We start from the raw sequence: 21,940 nt of genomic DNA, 5'->3' as shown, positions 1-21,940 counted from the left end.
CGGTCACTATTTGTACCCTATATGCCCCTAATACCCACCAGATACACTTTCTATCTAAGGTGTTTGCGTGTTTGTTTAGATCTCCCAATGATTATTTAATAATCGGCGGGGACTTTAATCTATCCCACTCAGTGGGTCTGGATCGCCACGTGATTAACCCTACAGCTCCACAGCCCCGCGCCACGCAAGACTCTAAATTATTTCTTCAAATAACTAGGCGTCATGCCTTATTTGATGCATGGTGGGCCTTACACCCGGGGGATAGACAATATACATTTTATTCAGCCCCTCACCGCATGCATTCCCGGATAGACTACTTCTTTGTCAACAACGCTACGCTACGAGCCATATGGAAAGCTCAGATTTGACCTATTTCCTGGTCTGATCATGCTCCTGTTATTGTGTCCCTAGATATAGGTATCCCTATCCGTAAACCATGCAACTGGCAATTAAATAATATCTAAATTGGAATTGGAATCAACATTGCAGAATTATTTTTTGGAAAATGACACCTCTGATGTAACCCTCTCCACCCTCTGGGAGGCGCACAAGGCAGTTCTCAGGGGGCGGTGCATTTCGCTCTCCTCAGCTATGAAGAAAAATACAATAGCGTCTAAACTTCGAGCCGAGAGATATCTTAGAGCTCTAGAACTCCAATTACAAGCCTCGCCATCCATACATCTCCTTAAAAAAGTTGTCTGTTTGCGTACCACCCTCCGAGACTTAGCAATGGGCCATATAGAGAAAGCACTCCTTCGGTTAAAACAAACTTATTATGATAAAGGCAACAAAGCCCATTCCCTCCTAGCGCGCAAGCTGTCGGAACACACCCACATGTCCACCCCCCAACAAATCAAGGATAGACAGGGTGCGCTCTTAACACACCCTCAAGATATAGCTCAGGCCTTTAGTGAATTCTACACAACCCTGTATAATGACCCTGAGATTCCTCAGGATCCTCTTCCCCCTGATCTAAGCATTCATATGCTTCAATATCTAGAAGAAAGGGGACTTCCCAAACTGCAGGTGTCAGACCTACTTTCCCTCAATGCCCCTATCACGGAAGAAGAACTGACGGCCACCATTAAAATCTTGCCTTCACATAAGTCTCCAGGCCCAGATGGCCTCCCATATGAATATTACAAGACATTTCTCCCGATTCTCCTACCCCATATGTGTAGGCTGTTTAATGCCTTTTTCCAGAAAACTACCATTCCCTCGGACATGCAGAGGTCATTCCTCACGTTGATTCCCAAACCTGACAAAGATCCTTCACTATGTGCCAGTGCTCCTAAACTCTGATTAAAAATTTTTTACTAAGCTCCTTTCGATACGATTGAACCTGATACTTCCCTCTTTAATACACAAGGATCAGGTGGGCTTTGTTCCCCTGCGTCAGGCGTGTGATAACACGAGACGGATTATTGACCTTATAGACGTGGTGAACAGGGACAAGCTGGAAGCGTTAATTCTTAGGTTAGATGCAGAAAAGGCTTTCGACCGCCTTGGTTGGCCTTTCCTGTTCGCCATGTTGAACTGCATAGGATTTCGGGGCCCATTTCTGCAGACCATCAGACACCTACACACTAATCCCACATCTCAGGTCAAGACCCCCTTTGCCCTGTCGCCTACATTCCCGATCATGAATGGGACCCGCCAGGGGTGCCCACTCTCCCCGTCCATTCGAGGAAACCCAAATATACATGGGATTCCGGTGAGGGGAAAGGACTTTAAGTTAGCATTGTATGCAGATGATATTATACTTACTTTGACCCAGCCTAGGATCTCTCTCCCTAACCTGCATGCTGAATTCGAACTATAGCGATCCCTCTCGGGTTATAAAATAAACGCAGCCAAATCTGAAGCATTACCTATTAACGACCCAACATCAGAGACCCAGCATCTACAGCAGTGCTTCCCATAGCACTGGCAGACAACATCCCTGAAATATTTAGGAGTACAGATTACTCCCTCTTACTCTACCCTATATCGAGCCAATTATCCCCCCCTCTTTAGATCTGTAAGGTATCTCCTGCAAAAATGGAAGGTCCACCATATCTCCCTCTTGGGGAGGGTGACCTCTGTTAAAATGACCTTCCTACCCAAGCTCCTTTATCTCTTCCAAACACTCCCCATCCCAATACCACATGCGGAACTGCGGAAACTCCAGACAGATTTGATTTGTTTCGTCTGGAATTATAAAAGGCATAGAATATCACACTCGGTCCTTACGGCGGCGCGTTTGGAGGGTGGGTTGTCATTTCCTAACCTACATAAATACTACCAAGCCACTTAACTGTGGGCCCTGGCCTCCTGGTTCCCCCAACATTCCTACAATAGATGGACAGAAATTGAAAAAATATGGATGGCGCCTGTCCATCCAAATAGTATGCTCTGGAATGCAAAGGTGGAGGTGGACTCAGCCCCATGTTCCACCTCAGATCACTCTTGCGCAAACTATCTCGAGTTCATAAGCTGTTCAGAGAGGTCACTCCTCACGTCTTTTCTATATAATCCCAGAATGCCTGCAGGCCTCACACACCAGATGTCTTCCCCGTGGGCGACAAGGAACTTGTTCCATTATGGTCACCTGGTGCATCCTTGTACGCTCAGATTGCTACCATTTACAGATCTTCAGAAAAAATTTGAACTTCCCCGTCATGTATTCTATGGGTACCTGCAGATTAGACATTATGCTCAATCATTTGCCCCTAACTTACAATTTTCGGCACCTACTCCATTTGAGTGCCTGATGTTGGAAGGTTCAACAAGACAGAGGTTAATCTCAGATATTTACCGGGTACTAAATTCTCATTGCTTCACAACTCAGGGTAAACATGCATATATGCTCCGATGGGAGAGAGCATTGGGGGAGGAAATTCCAGAAACTACCTGGCGGATAATCTGGTCTCAGGCAGCTAAGAGTTCCCTCTGTACACTCTACAAGGAGAATGCTTATAAAATTCTGTTCTCTTGGTACTTGACTCCAAGTTGTCCTTCATGCTATTTACCCCACTACATCGGATAGATGTTGGAGGTGTATGAGAGATAGGGGGACCTTGTACCATATTTATTGGACATGTCCTAAAATAGTCCCTTTCTGGACTGAGACGCAACTACTATTGAACCGTCTGCTAGGAGTGCAGGTGCCCATGGATCCGAGGTTGTTTCTTTTTGGAGTGTCTGGGCTACAAATATCTCGGCACTCCAGGAAATTGCTTCGACATATCCTTACAGCCGCGAGATGTATTGCCCTGCACTGGAAGAGACGAGACCCCCCCACACACAAACGGACCTATACACCAGAATAAACGATATAGAGCTGATGGAAAAAATGACGGCTAGACTACAAGATAGATTGGAGATACATGATAAGGTCTGGGAAGAGTGGCATAGACGTGAAGACCCGCCCTGAGCTGATGATAGAGCCTCCCCTTCCCCCCCACCTCTTCACTACCCTACCCCTCTTTTCTTCTTTTCTCTTCTGTTCTCTTTTCTACCTTTTCTTCTCCTTGAATTATGTTCAGGTTAAAAATGAGACCTGTTTGTTGACTACTAAGTGTTATCTGGATTTTACTATGAAACTACAGTACTTGGCTGTTCTTCTTTTGATGCTTAATACTTATCGCAAGGCCACTGGCTAGTTGCAACCAGTGTATTACAGTCTCATTGTCTTTTGTACTTATTTACGTATATGTCTAATAAAAACTGTTATTTGAAAAAAAAAATCAATATTGTAATGAGCCTAGCACACAAATTAAATGAGCCATATATAAAGTATATATATTTATTTGCACATAAACTGCATCATGATTTGCCATATGTAAGGGCGGGTTAAAACTCTGCCAGTTTTCTTTTTTGCCATATGTGTCTCATTAGGGAGATTTCTCTTCACTTGTTCTGTAGGCTCAACAGGAGGGGAGATGATATCTTTCCAATGGGAGGGACATTTCCTGTTTAAATAGTTGGCCGTGTGGTCTGTATTTTTAATGGGAAAGGATTACAGTAGAGTTGAGGGTGGCCAAGCAGTTGGTGTTGAGGTTGACTGGGTACATCTGTACTATAATAGTCATGTCCCAAGTCCCCTCACCTGGCAAGGCCTTTATTAAGAGGTCTCGTTCTTCCTATTAGATTCTTTATATACTGTACTTGATTATTAACCACTTGAAGACTAGGCCTTTTCTGGCATTTTGTTCACATGTAAAAATCAGCAAATATTTTTTTTTTTAAGCAAAGGCCGTAGAGAATAAAACAGTGGGTGTTGCAATTTTTTATGTCACACTGTATTTGTGTTTTTCAAATGCAATGTTTTGGGAAACAATACACTTTTTGGATTTTAATGTACAAAAACACAATATAATACCCAATTGTTTGATAAAATATAAAAGACGTTACATCAAGTAAATAAATACCAAATATGTCACGCTTTAAAATTGCGCAGGCCTATGCAGCGGCGGCAAGCAATGTAAATGTTACTATCCATAGGTGACACTTTAAAAGCCTTTACAGCAGGGGTCTCCAAACTGCAGCCCAAGGGCCAGATGTGGCCTTGCACTATTGCTCCCACTGACACCAACAATAGGGCACTATTTCTTCCACTGATACCAATGATGGGATACTATTTCTCCTACTAACAGGGGAACTACTCCTCCTCCTTCTATTGACCATACCCTGAGGCCATGTTTATTTTCACTGATGCCGGGCCCAGGCCAGTTTCTGTCCCCGCTGGCCACAGATTGGTTCTCCTAAAGTCTGAAGGACAATAAATTAGCCCTTTTTTGAAAAGTTTGGAGACCCCTGCTTTACAGGTTAACACTTTAGACATACATAGGAGGTCCGGTGCTAGAATTAATGCCCATGATCTGACGTTCACATGCCTACCAGACTCTATGTATAACTGAACTATCAGTTTTGGGCAAATCAACCCTTAACCTTTCTCTCCACCCCTCTATTACTTATATTATGTTCTTCAGTGTAATGTCTTGAGCTGAGAATATGTTAATGAATATCCTCAAGCAGAAATAACAGCCTGCCAGCTTGCTAGTCACTGGTTCTGTAAAAGCATTGAATTTGACAGCGGCCCATTCAGAAACAGTGATCAATCAATAATCAGCATGGCCCCAAAAATGTGATCACTATGCTGTCATAGTTATCACAAGGTAACTAGCCAACTGAACTGGTATTGTGCCTCACACAGAAAAGAACTTACACATATAAAATTCAGCAGGCTCTGGCTAATAAATGAAATGCCAACTGTAAAAAAAAGGAAATTTTAAAGATTAATATATGCACAAAAGGGTTTGAGAATTATCAATATTGCCCCAAAACCATAATTGAGCTTTATTATGCTAAAACTGTGCACACAGAATCTGGTGCAGCTGTGCATAGTAACCTGATTCCAAGTTTTATTGTGAAAGCTTAAGGCTGGGTTCACATTTAATTGGGATGCGGCTCACAGCAGGGGTCTGGTGCATCCCTGTTCTCCATTTCAGGGAGGAACCAGGCCTGAATTTTTGCCTGAAATTGGACCTGAAACAGAGCCAAAGACGCACAGGACCCCTGTGCATTTCATTCTGCAGCCGCCACGGAGATGTGTGAACTGGCTCCAATTCGCACTAGTATGAACCCAGCCTAACTGAACAAACTGAAGTTAGAAGCTGATTGGTTACTATGAACAGCTGCTCCAAATTCTGTGTGCTCCAGTTTTACTAAATCCATTGGCGGTGCATCCATTAAGGGTGCAAGGGCGCCGCACCTTCTCTCCAGCCACTCCCTCTGTGTAAAATGGATAGATTCTTACATTGCATTGCATTGCATAAATCTATACACAGCCGCTGTAGCCACCCCCTATTCAGGCGTCCGGCCCCTTTTCGGGCACCGGGCGCCTAAATTACAGCGACGGGGGTGTGTTTTTGAAGCACCTGATTCGAGCCATAGGCTCGAATAGGCTTCAAAAAAGGTGGACTCAAAGCATTGCACTCGCAGTCCACCCAAGCATGTTAGAAAAGCAAATTAATATATGCTTTTCTAACACTGAACCGCCTCTCTGCCAATCAGGAGGTGCGGGTCTAATACCGGTCACCTGATTGGCTGAAGGCAGAGGCAATCCCATTGACTGCCTAGCAGAACAGGAAGAAGAGACGCAGGGAGGACACAGGAGCCATCGCCTGACCCACGCTACACGTCTCACAGCTCGCCATCGTCACCCGCTGCCTGACCCGTTACCACGATGGGGTAAGTGCCTGGCAGACAGCGGGCGAGCAGGCAGGGAGGGTACAATGGGTGCATATTATGGGCACAGAGGCTGCATTTGCTGGGTACAGTTGGCTGCATATGATGGGCACAGTTGGCTGCATTTGCTGGGCACAGAGGCTGCATATGATAGGCACAGTTGGCTGCATATGATGGGCTCTGTTGACTGCAGTTGCTGGGCACAGTTGGCTGCATATGATGGGCACAGTTGGCTGCAAATGATGGGCACAGATGGCTGCATTTTCTGGGCACAATTGCCAGAATTTGCTGGGCACAGTTGGCTGCATTTGATGGGCACAGTTGGCTGAATATGATGGGCACAGTTGGCTGTATTTGCTGGGCACAGTTGGCTGCATATGATGGGCACAGTGGCTGCATATGATGGGCATAGTTGGCTGCATATGATGGGCATAGTGGCTGCATATAATGGGTACAATTGGCTGCATATGATGGGCAGAGCAGCTGCATATGATGGGCACAGTTGGCTGCATATGATGGGCAAAGTGGCTGTATAAGATGGGCACAGTTGGCTGCATTTGCTGGGCACAGTTGGCTGCATTTGATGTGCACAGTGGCTGCAATTGATGTTTTTGTTTCAGTATTTTCAGAATTTTTCAGTTAGTTTGCGCCCCCCCAAAAAAATTTGGAGCACCGGCTGCCACTGACTAAATCCCACCCCAACGTCAGTTGAAGAAGTTAGTTTTATTTGAAAAACTCACCTGAATGAAAGACTTGCTTTTTAATAATGTCACTTCATAATCTATTTAGTATGTGACAGGTATGCTTGACGTTTTACACAGTTCTCTTGGTCACCTAATAATATACAATGTTTTATTAATATTTCCCCTTTTGTCTTGCAGTATAGGAGCTTTGGTTGGTCTGGCGATCGCAGCGTTGGTGTTATTAGCATTTGTTGTCAGTGTGTGCGTGCTGTGCTATTTATTTCTATACACAAAGCCCCAGAGAATAGACACTGGACTAAAACTACAGCGTTCTGGGTCATCAAGTTCACAAAAAGGTAAGACTACAATAAATAAATAAATGTTTGCTTAAATATAAAGAAAAAAACATACAAGCCAGTTGTTTAGAGTAGAGGGGGTAGTTAATGGCTCCTGTGATAATATCTCTCACTTCTTTGTCCCTTCCTCACTTTATGTAAACTGCCATGACTCACACTTCTGTTTCTGTTGTTTTTATGTTCCTTTTCTGTTTCTATCATTATTCAGCTCCTCTTCAGTTTCTTTCAGTCATCAGATCCTTTTATATTTCTGTCATTCTCAGCTCTTCTTCTGTTTCTGTCATTTTTCAGCTCTTTTTTTTGTTTCTGTCCTTCTTCAGTCCCTCTTCTGCCTCTGTCATTCTTCGGCTTCTCTTCTTTTTCTGTCTTATTTCAGCTCATCTTCTTTCTTTCATTTTTCTTCTCCTCTCATGTTTCTGTCATTTTTCATTGTCTTTTCTTTTTCTGTCATTCTTCAGTCCCTCTTCTGTTTCTGACATTCTTCAATCCCTCTTCTTTCTGTCATTCTCAGCTCTTCTTCTGTTACTGTCATTTTTCAGCTTTTTTTTTTGTTTCTGTCATTCTTCATTCCCTATTCTGTTTCTGTCATTCTTCAGATTCTCTTCTTTTCTGTCTTATTTCAGCTCCTCTTCTTTCTTTCTTTCTTTCATTCTTCTTCTCCTCTCATGTTTCTGTCATTTTTCATCCTCTTTTCTTTTCCTGTCTTTTTTTAGTTCCTCTTCTGTTTCTTTTATTCTGCTTCTCCTCTTGTGTTTCTGTAATTTTCCATCTCATCTTTTGTGTCTGTCATTTCTCAGCTCTTCTTCTATTCCTGTCATTGTTCAGATCCTCTTCTTTTTAGATTATTTTCATCTCCTCTCCTGTTTCTCTCAATCTTCAGCTTCTCTTCTGTTTCTTTCACTCTTCAACTGCTCTTCTCTTTCTTTCATTCTTCAGCTCATATTCTGTTTCTGTCATTCTTCAGATCTTCTTCTGTTTCATCATTCTTCATCTTATTATCATGTATCTGGAAATAGAGCCTGATATGATAAGGAATGCCTCTAGACCAGAGATATGCAATTAACGGACCTCCAGCTGTTGCAAAACTAAAAGTCCAATCATGCCTCTGCCCCTGGGTGTCATGCTTGTGGCTGTCAGAGTCTTGCTATGCCTCATGGGACTTGTAGTTCTGCAACAGCTGGAGGTCCGCTAATTGCATATCCCTGCTCTAGACTGTAGAACAGCAGGCACAGCTGGATGGTAGGCAGGTACTGGTGATTATAGGAAGAGTAGCAGAGTCAGACAGACCAGGTCATACACTGAAAGAGAAAATCAGAGACACAGGCAGGAGCATGGTCAGGGTACAAGCACCATGGTCAGGAACCGATCAGGGGAGGAGAATCAAATGGAGCAGACAGAGTTCAAGAAGTAATCAGACAAGCCAGATCAGCAACTAGAATCAAGATGCAGAATCACAGGGTCCCAGGATACAGGGAGGGCTGAAGACAAAGTAGCAATGATCCTGAGCATTGATACATTTTAAATAGCCCATTTGGTGGCAACATCTGTCACAAGTGCACGTGGGCATGCCAATGCGTGGATACACGCACCAATGAGCAAAAGCCCAAATCCTTTGTCTCTGAGCGGAGGCATGGGTTAGCCTGTGTGGTGGCAGAGAAGTCTGTCCAGAGGAGCCATGTTGTCTACTGGCATGCCCTTCCTAACACTCATCTCCCGTCTCTTTCATTTGTCAGCTCCTTTTCTGTTTCTGTCATTCTTCAGCTCCTCTTCTGTTTCCTTCATTCATCAGGTCCTCTTCTCCTTTCATTATTTACCTTGTCTTGTGTTTCTGTCATTTTGTATCTTTCCTTCTTTCTTTAGCTACTGTGCTTTTTCGGTTGTTTTTCATCTTCTCTTCTGTTTCTATCATTCTTCAGCTCCTTTTCTATTTCTGTCATAATTCACCTTGTTACTTGTTTTGGTATTTTGCAGCTTCTCTCCCGTTTCTGAATTCTTCAGCTCCTTTTGTTACTGTCATTCTTTAGCTCCTCTTCTGTTTCTTTCGTTCTTTGGCTCCTGTTTTGGTATTATTCAGCTCCTGTTCTGTTTCTTTCATTCTTCAGCTCTTCTTTTGTTTATTCTAGTTTAGTTTCAGCACACAGGAGGATTCAAGAAAGTGTATATAGCAGCTAGTATCACATTACCCCCCTGGGCAAGTCGAACCCCCTGGTTTGGTATTACTTCTTTTGTTTCTGTCCTTCTTCAGCTCCTCTTCTGTTTTTGTGACTCTTCAGCTCCTCTTCTGCTATTGCTGTTTTCAGCTCCTTTTCTATTATTTTCAGCCCCTCCTCTGTTCTTATCATTGTTTATGTGCTCTTTTGTTTCTGTCATTCTTCAAGTGATATTTTAGTTGAAATAAAAAAAAGGAGTCCCCTGCCACTGCTCTCATCTCCACCTCTTCTTCACATGTCCCCCCAGCAAGACAGTTGCTGAGGGGACACTCATGTAGGCGTGTTTCCAAAGCGGACTGTGTGCTTCCATAGACACACACAGCGTGGCTCAGCCACCCCCTCACCCCCTCACAGGATTTGACTGACAGCAGCAGGAGCTGAGTCTCCTGTGAATGCAGGAAGTGAGAGCAGAGCACACGGGACAGCGCTGGATTGAGAAAACATAATGAAGTGAAGTATTTAGGGATGCCTGGGGGGGGGGGGGTAAGTCCTATATATCTCTCAGATGGGGACAGACAGACACATGGAAAAACCATGAGACGGTGCGATTTTCCCTGGATTGCCCCATCAACACAGTCAGTGTTGATGGGCGAATCTCTCCCGCGGAGCTATTGTATTCTCTAGTGGGGAGGCACAGGGAGCCATCCCTGCCAATAGTACACAATGATTATTGCTAGCGGCTATAGCTGCTGGCAAAAATCGCATGTCAGAAATCCAACATGCTAATTGTACCCATGTCGATCGATGGATCAACTTGGGTACATTCAGCCTGTCCGGAGATGTTTCGAAACCATCCAGCTTAATCTTCCCCTGCTCTATTCAAAACACAATACGAATTTTGTCTGGAAATGGTCTTGAACACGGAAAGACTTTAAAGAATATAATATGTAAACCCAACATTTCATATTCCTGATTTGTGCCGGCTGTATCCTTGTATGAAAAAGTCTCCTGTTCTCTTTGTATTGCTTCCTTTGTGTGAAATCCCTGGTGTTCCTGCCAGTCCCTCTGCTTTCCTATTAAAAACTGACTACCTTAGGCATGATAGCACATCATGGTCAGTTCTTTAGCTATGCTGGGAACTCAGTGTACTCACCTCCAATAATCAGTCTGGTGCTGACACACCTCCCCCCACACAGCCTCTCACTGGGAAGATCAGTGTGCTGTTGCTTCTCTTCCCCCTAGCTCTTATGTAGCTGAGAACAGAGGGAATGTAATCACTTATAAAAAAAAAGGGGAAAATATGTATAATGTTTTTTTTTTTTTTTATATCTATACACAAATGTTTCTATTTTAGAGAAAGAGGTTTGTAAGGGAATTGCATGTGAGGGACTGCCAACATCCTTGATTAAAGTGTAACTGTATAATGTTTCTATTTTAAACTGAATGGGTTGTTACAAGGTAATAATGTACAATCACTTTAACAGAACTTACTTCAGGGCTTACTGAAACACTTTCCCATAGTGGTGGTACTACCTGGCTGGTGCAGTGCTCTCTTCATCTGGTGCTTTGTATGTTCTAACAAGGTGAGGACTCCTGTCCCATCAAATATACGGTTTGGGGTCAACTTGCTTTATACAAGCAATTCCCTTTTCTGTGCTCCCACAGCCCCTTTCCATAACCAATGCTAAACCATTAAGTGAAGTACCCTTTCTAAATGAATCTTCAAGCTCACCCAAATTCAAGTATTTCAGTTTTGAGACATCATTGACTCTTGCTCTTAGCAATTCTGATATCATGTTAAGTAGGGTTCCAGACACTATTTTTGAATTGGATAGAGTGAAGAAGGGTTAGGACCAGTGGCGGCTGGTGGTCGGTCTGCCAGTCACCCGCCCCGCACTTACCCCACCTAGGTCGCGGGCAGCGCTTCCTCCGGGTGGCAGGCGGCGGCTCCACCTTGTGTCTCACGACGGCTTCCCCTGTGTCTCCTCCCTCCTCCTCCTCGGCGGCCAATAGGATCCTTTCTCCTCTCGGTCAGATGGGTCTCAGGACCTGCTTGCGGATTGGATGGGAGGAGATTCAGGAAGACAATAGCGAATATTAATTCGCTATTGTCACACAACTGGGTGGGCTCAGGGCGCAATGCCCTGCGCCCCCAAGCCCACCCTTTTTGAAGCCAATTAGAGCCTCAGGCTCTAATCATGTGCTTCTAAAAAAAAAAAACTTATTGGAAGCCATGCGTCCGGCACCCTGCATGTAGATTGGGCACCCCTGTGCCCCGTATGGAGGAGCCCCTACTGGTTAGCTTTCAAGCTCTCTCACCTCCTCCTCCCATGCTCGTCTCCAGGATTTCTCCAGAGCCTCTCCCATCCTCTGGAACTCACTACCTCCATCTATCCAGCTATCCCCTACTCTTGCTACCTTCAGGCAAAACTCATCTCTTCAGGAAAGCCTATCACGTCTCCAACTAATCTCCTACCACTTCCACCAGCTCATTCCCCACAGTTACAACCTTTTGTACCACCTGCCCCACCCTATTAGATTGTAAGCTCTTCTGAGCAGGGCCCTCTTAATCCTATTGTATTGTATTATAACTGTATTGTCTCCCTTTTATATTGTAAAGCGCTGCGTAAACTGTTGGCGCTATATAAATACTGAATAATAATAATAATTTACCTGGTTTTAATTACTGTCCTCATCCCTCTTATTTATTTATTTATTTTGTTTATTTCAGGTATTTATATAGCGCTGATAATTTATGCAGTGCTTTACATATATATTATACGTACATTCACATCAGTCCCTTTCCTCAAGGAAACTAGTAAAGGATTTCCTTCGCTTTCTATAAATATGCAAATAAAGCTCTTAACTAGCATTGCCATGTGACTTCTATTCTGAGGTTTGCATTACATGTTACTTTTTGTTCTGTAATATTTGCCGATGACTCATCATTCATTTCACTATGCAGTTTATAATAGTAGAATGCTATTTTTCAAGTTCTGTCAGAGTACATGCAATAAGAGCAATTTATTGCATTTACTCAAAACTTGAAAAAAAACCCACAATGTACTATGTGGAGCTTCTTCAATGCTTTTACAGTTGCCATGCAACATTGGATTATTTTAAAGTGGCTCAGGTGCATCAGTCAAGCTTTTAATTCCTAAGTGATTTTTTTTTTTAAGTTTTCAACAGATTTGGATAGGTGGGTAGGTGTTTTCCCAAAGCGACATTTTAGATGCAATGAAAAAAAAAATGTAAATCATTAAAATTGAAAAGAAATGTATTGTATCAAAAATAAAAATTTACATTTAGTGCCAGTTCACACCAGACGCAGTTCCGTGCGCTTTTTTTCTGCACAAAAATGCATGCACAGTGTTTTCAATGTATTCCAATGGCTCTAGTTCACACCATCACACCATGCAGTCAGTTTCCGGTCAGTGCACAAACTAGAGGAACACTGGACTCTCCCCCGCTCCCACTCCTCAATCAAAAAATGTCTGCTTCTTTATTTACTACTTACATATTTATCTGCTTTTTTTACTCCCGCCCCTCCATGCCACCATTCATGCCGCTTGGCGTTACCCTGCTCCCTCAACCTATTGGGATATGCATGCCACACATACCAGGAGGCTGTAGAAGCAAGACACACAGCAGCAGAAGCAGCTCTAAGCTTTGTGAGGCCTCAGGCAAAATTTAGACATGAGGACCCACTCACGCCCTTTGCAGGGGTTAAGGAAGAACCCAGAGGCGGAGCATCTTATTACTGTTGCTGCTTGTTTTGGTGGGATGTGTACTGTGCCAATCACATGAGATGAATAGGAGAGGAGGGTCAGCAGGGATTGAGAGCAAGAAAGGGAGGGAAAGAGGGAGAGGGGGGAGGGGCAGAGAGAGAGAGGGAGAGGAGAGAGAGGGAGGGGGGGGAGAGAGAGAGAGAGGGGGAGAGGGAGAGAGGAGAGAGGAAGCGAGAGGGAGGGAGGGAGGGAGCGGGAGAAAGGGATAGGGGGAGATGGGGAAAGAGAGAGGGAGGAGAGAGAAAGAGAGAGAGGGGGGTGGGGAGGAGAGAGCGGGGAAGAGAGGGAGGGAGAGAGGGGGGAGATAGAGAGGGAGAGAGGGGCTGAGAGAGAGAGGAAGAGAGAGGGAGAGAGGGGGATAGATAGGGAGAGATAGGGAGAAAGGGAGAGAGGGTGTGAGCGAGGGGGAGAGAGTGAGGGAGGAGAGAGCGAGGGAGAGAGGGCGAGCGAAAGCAAGAGAGCGAGAGAGAGAGCGAGAGAGAGAGAGCGAGAGAGCCAGAGAGAGAGACCCTTACATCAGAGTACTCAGTGAGAGGCAGGAAAAGGGAGGGAGTGGATGGATGGATCAGGCTTCCCTCCCACACAACCCCTTCTCTTAGGCAGAACACTGTCGGGGAGTGTGGGCTGGGCAGACACAGAAGGAGAGGACAGGAAGAAGAGGAGCAGAAGCAGCTCTCTCTCCTCTCCCATCTGTGAGGAGGGGGAACTGTCAGAGCTGGTTCTCTCTGGCTGTGAGCGTCAGTGAGCTTCCATCCCCCAGTGAATTGGTCCTGATCGCAGCCCCAGCAGGTTGTACAGCTTACAGACCAGCCGGGACTTGGCACTGCTGCCAGCCTGTGTCAGAAACCATGAATTAGACTGAGACAGAAGTACAGTTAAATCACACTTGTTTAATAACACAGCTCTTAACTGTCCCTGATTTGGAGGGACTGTCCCTGATTTGGAGCAATGTCCCTCTGTCCCTCTTTCCTCCTCATTTGTCCCTCATTTTGGTCTGATCTATAAAGATGTATATAAAATGCACTTTTTATCTATCAAAAAGTGTTTCCCAGTGCTAAATCTTTCATCTGTTTTCTAAATTGCTGCATTTGTAAATTCCAAAAGCCGATATAAAGGAATAGTAGTGGTAAAAAAAGCACTTGTGAGTTTAACCAATCTTGTTTTTTTGTACAATTTTCCTTTAAGGGGACGTGGCAAGGGGTGTGTCTCAAGACTGCATACTTTTGCTGATAGGCGTCCCTCATTCCCATCTCAAAAAGTTGGGAGGTATGTAATAATAATAAAAAAGGTAAACAGTGTAAACGTAGTCAAAACATAGCCAGAGTTCGGGAACCGGAGCGGATACTCAGACAAGCCAAATCCATAGACAGGTGGGTCCAGGGCCTCTCTCCATTGGGTATGGGTTGTAGGAGGCCCACTGGAAGGTGCAGAGAAGTCTTACGTTGAGCACACACGGAAGGCAACTACAAAGGCGGTTACATCAGCACGTAGACTAGGCCACCAGAATTGTTGGGAAATGGCCCAAAAGAGATTCTTCCCAGGGTGGCCAGCAGCCTTGGGAGAATGTTAAGTCTGGAGCATGGCAGTATGAAGACTCTCTGGGACAAAGCTGCGGTCACAAGGTTTCTCAGGAGAATCATGGACATGAGCAGCAAGAATTTTGTAAACCAAAGGAGAAGTCGTGCGAACCGTAGCCAGAATACGATGAGGAGGAATCACAGAAACCGGAATCGACTCCATCTTGGAAGTGGAGGAAAATTGTAGTGAGAAAGCGTCAGCCCTTACATTCTTAGTACCGGGTAAGAATGAGACATTGTAGTTGAAACTAGACAAGAAAAGAGCCCATCGCGCCCATCTGGGAGAGAGGCATTTAGCCTCAGACAAGAATGTGAGATTCTTATGGTCAGTAAGAATGAGAACCGGCACAGTGGTACCTTCGAGGAGATGTCTCCATTCTTTCAGGGCTAAAATGATCGCTAACAGCTCTCTGCCACCAATCTCGTAATTGCACTCCGCAGGTGACAATTTCTTGGAAAAGTAGCCACAAGGATGCATAGCGCTCTCAGAGGTAGGACGTTGAGACAGAAGGGCGCCAACACCAGTTTCAGAAGCATCAACCTCAAGGATAAAAGGTAACGTAGGATCAGGATGTGCCAACACAGGAGCTGAAACAAAGGCAGCCTTGAGACTCTCAAAGGCCTTAATGGACTCCGGAGACCAACTCTGTGTGTTACCGTCCTTTCTGGTCATATCAGTCAGGCGCTTGACCAGAGACGAGAAGTTATGAATAAACTTCCGACAATAGTTGGCAAATCCAAGTAAAAGCTGCAGAGGACGTAAACCCACGGGTCGGGGCCACTGTAGGACTGCTGAAAGTTTGGGTCCATCGAAAAACCAGCAGTGGAAATGACATAACCCAGGAATTTAACCTGTTCATGATGGAATTCACACTTCTCCAATTTACAATAGAGATTGTTCTCTCTTAGTTTCTGAAGCACATGAAAGCCATCTGTGTGGTGGCTCTCCAGGGACTTGGAAAATATGAGGATATCGTCGAGATAAACCACCACACATAACTGCAACAAATCTCAGAGGACATCGTTAATAAATTCCTGGAAAACTGCCGGGGCGTTACAAAGACCAAAAGGCATTACGAGGTACTCATAATGGCCTGTTCTGGTATTAAACGCAGTTTTCCACTTGTTGCCCTTCTTAATGCTCACGAGATTATATGCCCCTCTCAAATCAAGCTTTGTGAAAACCCTTGCTCCCTTGAGGCAGTTAAATTACTCCGTAATCAACGGAATCGGATAGGCATTCTTAATCGTGAAACAATCGAGACCCCTATAATCAATACAAGGTCTCAGTTCACCACTCTTCTTCACAAAGAAGAAACCAGCACCAGAAGGAGACGAGCATTTGCGGATGAAACCTTGAGAAAGTACGTCTGTAACATACTCCTCCATGGCCTTATCCTCCAAGACCAACAAAGGGTAAACCCAGCCACGAGGGGGTATGGCACCAGGTTGAATGTCAATTGCGCAATCATATGACCGGTGTGGAGGCAAACTACCTGCTTGACCTTTGTCAGAGACATCGCTAAAATTGCGGTACTCCTCCGGCAGGGAGGAGAGTGAAGAGGTGCACAGGACCTTGGCTACCTTCTGTTTTACTGCATTGTGGTGACCAGGAGAGAACCTCAGCACAGAGCCAATCAAAAGGAGTTGCCATCTAGATAAAGGAAGGCCCGTAGACGTGGTGTATCTGGATTTTGCGAAAGCATTTGACACAGTTCCCCATAAACATTTACTGTACAAAATAAGGTCCGTTGGCATGGACCATAGGGTGAGTACATGGATTGAAAACTGGCTACAAGGGCGAGTTCAGAGGGTGGTGATAAATGGAATGGTCAGGGGTGGGTAGTGGGGTCCCCCAGGGTTCTGTGCTGGGACCAATCCTATTTAATTTGTTCATAAACGACCTGGAGGATGGGGTAAACAGTTCAATCTCTGTATTTGCGGACAGTACTGAGTTAAGCAGGGCAATAACTTCTCCGCAGGATGTGGAAACCTTGCAAAAAGATCTGAACAAATTAAAAGGGGTGGGCAACTGCATGGTAAATGAGGTTCAATGTATAAAAATGTAAAATAATGCATTTGGGTGGCAAAAATATGAATGCAATCTATACACTGGGGGAGAACCTCTGGGGGGATCTAGAATAGAAAAGGACCTGGGGGTCCTAGTAGATGATAGGCTCAGCAATGGCATGCAATGCCAAGCTGCTGCTAACAAAGCAAACAGAATATTGGCATGCATTAAAAAGGGGATTAACTCCAGAGATAAAACGATAATTCTCTCGCTCTACAAGACTCTGGTCAGGCCGCACCTAGATTATGCTGTCCAATTCTGGGCACCAGTCCTCAGGAAAGATGTACTGGAAATGGAGCGAGTACAAAGAAGGGCAACAAAGCTAATAAAGGGTCCGAAGGAGATTAGTTATGAGGAAAGGTTGCGAGCACTGAACCTTTTCTCTCTGGAGAAGAGATGCTTGAGAGGGGATATGATTTCAATATACAAATACCAGACTGGTGACCCCACAATAGGGATAAACATTCTTTGCAGAAGGGAGTTTAACAAGACTCGTGGCCACTCATTAAAATTAGAGGAAAAGAGGTTTAACCTTCAACTACGTAGAGGGTTCTTTAATGTAAGAGCGTCAAGGATGTGGAATTCCCTTTCACAGGCGGTGGTCTCAGCGGGGGGCATTGATAGTTTCAAGAAACTATTAGATAAGCACCTGAACGCTTGCAACATACAGGAATATACAATATAATACTGACATATAATCACACACATGGGTTGGACTTGATGGACTTGTCTTTTTTCAACCTCACCTACTATGTATATGTAACTATTTAAAAGAAGGGCTGTGCCTCTGTAACCAAAGATAACCAATAACCAGCAGAAACTTAGGTGAGGAAAAAACTTGGAATTGGATTATCTCATGGTGAAGAGCCCTACGGCCATGGACAACGGAACAGTCTCATGAGTCACATGGGCAGGCTGTAGAGGTCTCCCGTTAAGAGCCTCATTGGCAAGTGGAGTGTCACGCAGCTGCAGTGGAATTGAGTGCTTTGATACAAAGGCAGCATCAATGAACAGGCCTGCAGCCCCCAGCCCCAGAGTCGATTAGAGCCTGTATCTCGACAGACGACTCAGCCCAAGAAAGGGTAACCTAAACCTTATCCTTCAGGATAACTGGGGATGAAACAACGCCACCGAAGGTCTGTCTGTTACACAACCTCAAGGTTCGGTTGTTCCTTGGACGGGTAGGACAAGACTTCAAAAAGTGACTTGCCTGGCCACAATAAAGGCACAATCTCTCCCTCCTCCTAAGGGTTCTCTCATCCGCAGAGGGACGTGTGAAGCCCAAGTGCATGGGTTCATCTTCACTGACTGACTCGGTACCAGGAGGCATGGAAGGTGAGGGAGGCAAGGCTGGGACTGCAAAGCTCGGAGACAAATTTACAGGAGGCTTCCGCAAGCGCACCTTAAAAGAGAGTCTTTCTCTGAGTCTGGAGTCACCGAGGATGGCAAACGTGATCAACTTCTGCAGCTCAGTGGGTATATCTCGGGCTGCTATCTCATCCTTGATGGTATCTGAGAGTCCATGAGAAATAGCAGCCACAAGGGCCTCATTGTTCCACGCAGCCTCTGCTGCCAGAGTATGGAATTCAATGGCGTAATCGGCAACAGTTCTCGTACTCTGTTTGATGGACATGAGGCACTTGGCAGCAGAAGCGGAGCGTGCGGGAACGTCAAATACCCTTTTAAAAGAAGCCACAAAGTTAGTGTAACTCAAGACAACAGGTTTTTGCATCTCTCATAGAGGGTTTGCCCAGGGTAAGGCTCTCTCAGAAAGCAAAGATATCACAAAACTTACTTTGCTTCTATCCGTGATAACACCTGGGGCAGCATCTCAAAGTATATCTCAACCTGGTTGAGAAACCCTCTGCATTGGATCTCCCCCAAATCGCTGGGGAAGCGGAGTGGAACCAGACATACCTCTTATAGAGGTAATACTCGAGGCGGGTGCCTGCACAGAGACTGGAGCAGCAGCAAGGACGGCCTGCAACACAAGTTGTACCGGAGCAGGCACAGTGGGAGATTCCAGGTGAGCCGTGTGACTCCAGGGGAGCGTTTGTAATGCCGTGGCAAACTAATCCATGCGTTGATCCTGCTCATCCAATCTGGAAAAAATATTACCAACAAGTGAATTGACTGTATCTTCTAAATTCATGGCCTTCGCCTACTGTCAGAAACCATGAAATCAGACCGAGACAGAAGTACAGTTAAATCACACTTGTTTAATAATAACAAAAAAAGGTAAACAGAGTAAACATAGTCAAAACATAGCCAGAGTTCTGGAACTGGAAGGGATAGTCAGACAAGCCAAAATGTCAGGGAGCCAGAGAACAGCATAGTAGAACAGCAAGCAGGATCTGGAGCGAGAAGGAATGTCAGTCAAGCAAGTCTTTAACAGGAACATAGGAGAGCGTCTCTAGAGATGTCACCAAGGCAAAGGCAGAGATCATCTGGACTGGACGGCTTAAGTAGGCAGGACTGACGAGCAGGATATCATCAACAGGTGAGTCACTGTGGAGAGATAGGAGCTGGCAATTAGCCGAAAGCTAAGACTAGCTCTGAGAAGGAAGGGCTGAGCCCAGCCCTGACAGCCTGTAAGCGTGAGGCCTTAGGCAACCGCCAATTTGCCTAATTAAAGAGCTGCCTCTGCACAGAAGCCAAAAGGGAGAGTTGGTGCTTATCATCGCAATTAGCTGCCTGAATGCAGAAGAGTCAGCCAGGCTACTGACCATGTCACAGGAGGATATGGCTGTATGGGACGTTGAGTATCTGAATCCAGGGCAACCCAGCATAACAGGTAAAGGGCATTTAAAAAAAGGGGGGGGGTGCAGTGGCAATGAAGTTCCTCTTTAACCACTTGCTGCCTGCCCACAGTATATTTACAGTAATTTCCCTTTGGGATTAATAAAATATTCTGATTCTGATTTACTGCAGGCAGGCTGCAGCTCCAATCTAAGCGACGTACGGGTACATCGTGGCTCACGTCCTGGTTTTCAGGCACGCCCCCTGCTGATCTGTGCTGTGATTGGCCACAGGGTGAGTCTGTCAGCAGGCTACAGCCAATGATTTTGAATGTATGCCTGCTGATCTGCTGTGACCACAGCACATACCTCTGCGTGTTTGGAAACATAACAGACGGGATCTGCCCTTCCTTGAGCACTTTTTGTTCAGGGAGAGAAGCCAGTCACAGTCTGTGTGAGTAACAAGCCACACATATACACTTGTTAGGCACATTTAACCCCTTGATTGCCTTCCACAGTTAACCCTTTGATTTCCCTGTCACCCAACCAATGTCCTTAGTACAGTGACAGTGTACAGTATTATCACTGTTCACTGCATTAGTCTCACTAACGACATCAGTCTCAGTTAGTGTCCCTCCCAGCCAGTGTCAGCTTGCACCAGATTGCCTGTCACACTATAAGTCTCTGATCACTGCCTTTACTAGTATAGTATCTGTACAGATCAGTATCTTGATCACGATCAGAACTATACTAGTGTCTCCAAAAATGCAGTGTTAGATGTGGGATTTTTTTTACCAAAGACAATTAGCATAATACATTTTGGCCTACATTAATGAAGAAATGTGATTTTATTGGATATGTTTCATAACAAAAAGTAGAAAATATTGTTTTTTACACACTATCAGTTTTTTTCATTCAGCCCAGCAGGCTGAAAGAAAAAAAACCTTAAGAGCTCAGGAGGAGCCGCTGTATTATTTCCCTGCTGAGCTATAGTGTTCAGACAGGGGGACTACCCCCGCCAAGGCCACACCGGTCAGTACTCTCAGCTATTGGCTGACAGCAGTGATCTGATGCTAACCGGCAGACCTTTTTCGGAAATGCCTCTTCAACAGAGACCAGCTTCTGTCGGACCAGCTGCCATACACAAGGGCCGAATGTCCAATGCTGCCCTATATTCGGCCCATCTGTATGCCCCTTAAAGAGGAACTGCAGTCTGTTCACATAATTTGTAATAAAAACATCTTTGCCATTCTGAAGCTTCCCTCCAACCACTTTGCATATTATTTATATATACTGTGATTCTGTACTTGCCAAATATGCTGCAGAAATCTCCCTCCACTAAGTCTGGCTGCATCCATTTTAACTGTGGGCATCTGAAGCTGCTGCCTGTTCACTTTCTGGATTTACAGACACACAGAGGCACACCTCCAGCTCTACAGCTCAGATTGGCCCTCTTATGACTCATCCCCCCTCCCTTCCTGGCAAACCTCACGAGAGTGAGAGAGAGGACTGTGCATGATGTCATAAGCCTAGGCTAATGACCAGACAAGAAATAGGAAGTGGGCTGTATAAGGTATTTACTGGCAGAAAAAAAAATTGTTTTACTATTCAAAGTTAAAACAACAAAGATTTAATAGATGGAAAGTTGAAAAAATGACTGAAGGTCCGCTTTAAGCAACATTATCCACAAAGCACACTATGTAAAACAAGAATACTCACCTCTATGGATGAGCTTCAGGTTTGGGATGACCTTGAGTTTGACCCAAACCTGAGCTGTTCACAGTTCCCAGATGGCCAACCTAAATGGGTATGCTGGGTGATATCGTGACTATATTTGCTTAATTATGCCAGCAGGCCAGTTTGCTGACATTCGTCTATAGGCCACAGAACTGTTATTTGTGGCGAGACAAACTGTCAAGGGCCATGGACGTAAGGACTTCATCTCAACATTCCTGGCCCAGTAGATGTGGGTCTAGAGGACTTATTCTACATGAATGAGTAAGGGGCACTATCCTTGGTACTCATTCACAAAAAAAATACACACACAGAAAATGTATTATATACAAAAATGTAGATCAGTTGTCAGTTATAATTACTGAAGCCCAAGAACCATCATAAACCAACAGGATGACACAGGCCACTGATCCTCTCCCTCCGGACTCCTGCCACAAATGACAGTTGGCACCTGAATGTAAACATACTGGCCGGGGATGCTGGCTGGCCTCATTGACCAAATATGACCAAACAGAAGCAGGCCAGGGTTTCAGAACTGACATTTAATGCCCTTTAAAATCCTAGAAAAAGGACAATATTTAATTCACATAGACTTCAATGAGATTCAGGCAC

General features: G+C 44.8%; 1 protein-coding gene across 1 annotated transcript in view; it reads left to right on the top strand.

Annotated features, from left to right (window-relative positions):
* SHISAL2B (shisa like 2B) overlaps positions 1-21,940 on the top strand; it is a 188,788-nt gene that overhangs the window by 124,628 nt on the left and 42,220 nt on the right. The window contains exon 2 of the mRNA XM_073623573.1: positions 7,113-7,270. Within this exon, the coding sequence (XP_073479674.1) occupies positions 7,113-7,270 (158 nt within the window). The remainder of the gene's footprint in view (positions 1-7,112; positions 7,271-21,940) is intronic.

This window comes from Aquarana catesbeiana, linkage group LG01, assembly GCF_042186555.1.
Source record: "Aquarana catesbeiana isolate 2022-GZ linkage group LG01, ASM4218655v1, whole genome shotgun sequence".
NCBI classification, from domain to species: Eukaryota; Metazoa; Chordata; class Amphibia; order Anura; family Ranidae; genus Aquarana; species Aquarana catesbeiana.
This window is presented reverse-complemented; position numbering and strand designations above follow the sequence as displayed.